The sequence below is a fragment of the Haplochromis burtoni genome, unplaced genomic scaffold (genome assembly GCF_018398535.1).
Source record: "Haplochromis burtoni strain Fernald_Lab_line unplaced genomic scaffold, NCSU_Asbu1 Contig_215, whole genome shotgun sequence".
Lineage (NCBI taxonomy): Eukaryota > Metazoa > Chordata > Actinopteri > Cichliformes > Cichlidae > Haplochromis > Haplochromis burtoni.
Window position 1 is genome coordinate 485,161 of NW_024582576.1, and position 6,048 is coordinate 491,208.

The following is a 6,048-nucleotide window of genomic DNA, read 5'->3' on the forward strand; positions in this document are numbered from 1 at the left end:
AATCACATGACTCCCTGCTGCCATATTTGTGGCTTCTAAAGTGGCCTCCTTTAAGTGAAAATATAACACTTCTGATGCACATTTCACTGAGCCACATTACTGGATTGAAACCACAGAGCACTAACACAAATAAAATATAACACCAACAAAGTAAAAATATATGCAAAAACACAAACTAATACATAATAAAATATATAACTGTGTATAGATATAGAAATATGTGCACAGAAAAGTTGCTGGCTAATCTTCGCGCTCTATCTTGCTCTGTATGTTTTCTGTTTCTTGGGGAGCCATCATGTGCCGACAATCCTGAAACACAAACAATCACATGCAGGTCGTATTTTAATTAACTGGTTTCGACGATCAATCAACTTAGGTGATAATGGGTACGAGGGTGGGGCCGGAGTCAAGGGGTGGGGGTACTTCGAGTTAGCCATCCAGCTGTCGTGATGTCACCGGGATCCCCTGTGGAGCCCTCAGGTGACAGCCCATAAAAGGTGACCAGAGGTAAACAGGGGACACTCAGAGACACTTCGAGGGAAAGACGAGCGACCTCCATTCTCAACTGCTGTACATCCAGAGATCCATTCTAGCTGCTGCCATGTGGAAGGACTCAAATGGTAAGAGCTGCTCTCCAGATTTGAAAACTTAGAAAAACTAAACTGTGTGTTTTCAGGTTTTTCAGCAAAAAGCACTGTGTGCTGTGCTTTTTGCATGCTCAGTCATCCAGGTTGACAATTTTTAAAATCCCAGAAAGTTGAATCTGTTCATTGGGACGCAGCGTTTCTCATCCAAGTGATGTCTGGAGACTGAAAGAGTCACTTAGATGAGTGAAGAAACATTTGTCCTGCTGGAAACACTGCACTTGGATGAACCGTCAGCTTCCTGGGATACTGCACAGTGACTCACTCCAACAAGATCACAAGAAAGCTATCAGCTGGATTACCACATTTTACATCTTTATGTAGCTGCTAAGATAGTACAGCAAGAAAATTGGTCATCCCGTCTGATCTGATGGAAAAATCTGCTTTCGCTCCTTTCCACAGATGACGCCAATCCTGTGGCCTCTGGCAACGGCTCATCTCGCACTGCCAGTCGCAGGAAGAGGACCAGCTTCTCCAAAGAACACGTGGAGCTGCTGCGCGCCACCTTCGAGACTGACCCATACCCTGGAATCACCATCAGAGAGAACCTGTCCCAGACCACAGGCCTGCCCGAGTCCCGCATCCAGGTAAATATTTGTTGATGGAGCAAGAAAGATATAAAGATGAAATAAATACAGTTTGTAAGTTTAGATTAGGTTAGGATTTCATTTTTGTTTAATAAAATAACAATAATTATGACATTATTTGACCTGCAAGCTGGTTAAAGACCCTCGTGGACTTTGTACGTCTTCCGCTGTTGCTGTGTGGGGACTTGATACCGCGGTCACTGTATGTCTTTATCTGTTGAGATAACACCAGCTGTTTTTATCAGGAGCTTATCTGAGGGAAGAGACACACTGACAGCTGATAGCTTCTGCTTAAAAGAGAAAGATGATTATTAACACAGCAGAATGGAGTGCTTTAGCTGTAGCTCACGTATTTTTCCTTCATTTCCCGTCCAGGTGTGGTTTCAGAACCGAAGAGCTCGCACCCTAAAATCAAAAGGATCCAGCAAAGACCAGTGCCAGTCTCAGATCCCAGCGGACAGTTCACAGGCTCACCACCACACACAGGCCTTCGCACCTCAAATGCAGCAGGTGTTTAACAATGGACAGTTTCCTCCTGCCTTCAATGCCACCGGAGCATATGGACAGTGTGGAGCCGCGTATGGGATTCAACCAGGAAGCTCAATGGGCAATAACCCCAGCTCAGGCCTGTGGGAATACATGCCTCAGCCAGGCTGCCAAAACTCCACTGGGGTTCCTGCATGGCATCAGCCTCCCATGGAGATGGTAAGCTACAACTCAAGCTCCAGCCAGGCCGCCTCCATGTACCCAAGTTCAGACATACATGAGCTCCTTCAAATATTCAAAGCAGACACTCCTGATTCTGGATTCTTCAACAGCAGCCAAGAGAGCAGCCCAACGGATTGTCTGGAAGTTCCGAGTTCGCAGATGGGGAGTATTCCGACTCCAGCACCTCTTGAGTACGGCAGGGATGCAGGACATCCGCCAGTGGTCCAGGATATCTCACTGCCAGTGCTGTCATTGCAAGATATCATATGGGAGCTGAATGAGGAATGGATGGGAGGAAATGGACTGGACAACGGAGTCACTGGAGAGGAGCCCCCTTACTACTGATGGCTATGATGAGTATTTTTAATGGCTCAAGTGTTTAACGTAGGATCAATAGTTTCAAAATATTTTTTAAAAGGCCATGTTTTTGCAGTATTTACTGCACATTTTTTGATTTTTTTTTTGATTTTCTTCAAGTTTACTTAAAAAAAATATATATATATATGTAAAAAAAAAAAGAACTAAACAAAAATCAATAGTTATATTGCATAATACTGTTTTCTTGGCTTCCCCTTTCCAAGAATGTACTCTCAGCTAATTCATGACCAGAGATTTGGCTCTGCTCACATCTGCACAGCCGCTGCTGTCCAGATGTGACAGATTTGGTATGAAGCTGGGGAGGAAACTAGGTCACATTCTACAGCCAGTAGATGGTGCCTGTGAGTTGTAAATATGAGAAAAAGGGGATTTTCTTTTTGTGCAGAGACATTATGAAGCGTAATATAAAAACGTGTTAAATCCCAATGAATGCTGAAATTACATGTAATCTGTAATAAGACTTTATTTAAAAAATAATTATAACGAAAATAATCTATAGATGATTATTTTATAATGTTTCCATTTTGATTGGTTAATTTTAAGGATCTGATAACAGAGGATGTTGTTTGCTGTAAAGATTCTGAAGCTCTGTGAGGTTAATTATTGTTTTGGGAAATGAAGATGTTGATATAATATATTTGATTCTGTTAAGCTTTGTTCTTATGTTACATGGCTGATATATAGTGTGTGATAATATAGAGAATATACAACTATGATTATGATTCTGTTATTATGTTCGCATGTTTTGCCAATAAAGTTTATTCTAAATGAACGTTCACATTGCCTCCATGACTCATAACTTACAGCACAGTACTGTGACATCATGGTATCCTGATACAGTGATTCTTGTTCTGTAATTTCTACTTTGTTAGTATTTTTTTTTGCCTTGAATTCAGTTTAGTTTTAGTTTATTTGTTTTTTTAAATTTTATTTTAGTTTAGTTTTTCAAGTTCAAGTTGAACAAAGATGTTTTTTTCACAGCTAGTTTTAGTTTTCAGTTTAGTTCCTGTTAACTATAGTGAGCGGGTAAAAATATCCACCCAGTTATTTGGTTTTTATTACAGGCTTTTATATTTATCAGCTCTCTGCCTGTGCTGCCTTTCATTTCTCTTTTTTCCACCTGTGAGTGTCTTCTTGTTCATGGCAAGGAGGTTAACTTCTTTTCTACTTTAATATTTTATATGTGATACAAGCAACCATGAAGTGCTGAGTCTGGTGAAGGAATCGATTTACATGGCTGCATTTTTTTTGACAAAAACACAGATATTTGTCGATTATTGCATCACAAGAGGAGATTAGTGTGACCACTTCAGTCTAAAATACAATCAACCCATTTTTTCCAGAGTTATGGTGTTGAAGAGGTGAGAGAGAAGTATTTATTTATTTATTTATTTTGTAAAACATGATGTCAGTGAACTTTAACTCCGACCACCAGTTTTCCGTCAGGTCATCCTTGAATCCAAGTGAAAATTTGTGTCAGATTGCCAGAATCTAGATTAATGCAGCTTTATATTACTGTATAAAAAATATTCAAACATAAAGGCACTAACGACCAAAAACTAGAAGCTATAAACAAGGAAATAAAGCTAGGAAACTGGAAAACAAAGACTGGAACAGAGAGCTAGGAATTACCACAAGCATGGAGGAAATCACACAGTTATGTGGGACAAAGCAACAACAAGCAGAGGAAGACAACGGGCTTAAATACACAGAGGGGTAACGAGGGAAGTGGAAACACAGCTGGAACAGATCTAACATACTGAGACGGGGAGGAAGCAAAACTGAATGCACTGAACACGGGGCAAGCAACTATCAAAATAAAACAGGAAATATGAGACACACAACAAGAAGCCAACTGACTGAACACAGAGAGCAGAGGGAGCGAGAGACACGACTGGAACACAGATGAATAAACACGGAGACAGAACTTATCATACATGATAGACATGACAGATCAAATACAGGGAACGCAGGAAGAAGACAGAGAGGCATCAAAGGGGGAAATGCAAAAGGAACTAAACGATCTAATCAGAACTCGTAAGCACAAGAAAACTAAAAAATAAATCACTCAGGGAAAATAACTAAACTCACAATATAATTTCAATATTTACATTCTGATGATGTAGAAGTGTATGAATCAAATATGATGGTGGTTAAACGTAGTACTGTTAAGTGCTTTAAATATGCAATATTCCAAATCGCCAACAGGGGGCGACTCCTGTGATTTCAAAAAGGGAGTGTTTATACAGAAGTCTTTGGGGCAATTGTCTGCAGATCTGTGATGAGTTGATGGGCTTTATCTCTAGTTTCACATCTATTGAATACAACATGAAGTTTATTTTGTAAATTATGTTCCCTGTTAGAGCCAATCTGGTCTTTAAGTGATGACATATGAACCCTGCTTCCAGGTCCAAACTACTCTGCATTTATTAAGGCTGTTGTGTTTTTAACATGTTTGAATGCTTTGTATCCTGTTCTGTTTAATCTGAACAAGCCCCTAAAAGAAGTCAGTGATCACTGTCGGCCTCTCTCGGTTTTTATTAGCACTATTCATTTTAAAGCTAAAACCATATGATGTGACTACAGCCCATTAAACTAGCAAGCGAACTCCCTGCTAGCTTCTAACACCGTCAAAATTCTGTTTTCATGGATGCCTGGATGTCAAACTTAATTGTTACACCTGGTAGAGAAGCAACACGGATCATTTGATTAAAGATGAAAGAATCTGGACAGTTTGTAACTCTCAGTGATGCCGCAGTGTTTGTTTGACGTTGGGACCTGAAGCAGAGTTTTGGCCCAGAATTGACTAATGATGTCAGACTTAAAGACTGGATAAGGACAATAGAGCAGGGCATGCTTGTGGTTGGGTCTTCTCTGTAATTTATACACCACATCCCGTGGTGTATCCCTCAGTTTTGGAGTTTTTGGAGACAGCAAAATTGCTCCGCTTGAAACTTCACATTGGGTAATCACTAATGGGTGAAGCTATGGTAGCTACATCCATATACAGGGTTACACCAGAAACCTCTGGATGTTGCAGTAATATTTAATGTTGACAGCTGAACCCTGGGGGACCAATGCTGGCTACACTGTGAACTGTGCACTATGGATGTCGTTCTCCTGATCGGATGCGTTGGCTAGATATTTGAACTTTGTGGACTCACTGGGGGATTTGAGGGAGACCTCTCTCATCACCCGTGTTAATCATAGATATGTAAGTAAGATCATGTTGACGGGCTATAAGCTATCTGAAATTTATTTTCTTACATTTTGTTTGTTGGTCTGTAGGAACAGTCCATAGTGCCACATTTTATATTTTCACAAAGAGCCACTCTGTTTACTTTCCCCGAGCACCAGTGACCCTAAAAGCCAAGGTTAACCTGTCAGGTCAAGATAAATTTAATTTCATCATTTTATATTCTCTGCATGAATGTCCTGTGACTTCCTCCGACCTGATGACCTGTACACATGTTTCCTTATCAAACACGCCAAGGAAAAAGCCCAGGATAGTACACAGGATGTCAGGCTCGAGGCTTTGCACTGTTTTTCCTGCAACAGCGAAACGTGCGTATATTGTTTGTACTGTTTTGGCCTCCTGCCTTCATCCTTAAGATGAGAGGAAGGGAGTTGTCCTTTTGTTAGAGTCTGGCGTGGGTTCCTGTCCCTTAGGATAAAAAAAGAGACACACAATAGGCTAAGACGCAGGAGGCAACGTGGCTCTTCAGCCTGTT

General features: G+C 40.7%; 1 protein-coding gene across 1 annotated transcript; it reads left to right on the plus strand.

The window, feature by feature from the left end:
- Positions 1-1,021: 1,021 nt before the first annotated feature.
- On the plus strand, positions 1,022-2,404 carry LOC102302466 (the record flags this gene model as incomplete). The annotated part of the gene is made up of 3 exons (XM_042226499.1): positions 1,022-1,241; positions 1,372-1,408; positions 1,555-2,404. Coding segments are annotated over 3 exons (987 nt in total), but the record flags the coding sequence as incomplete, so codon positions are not given.
- Positions 2,405-6,048: the final 3,644 nt, after the last annotated feature.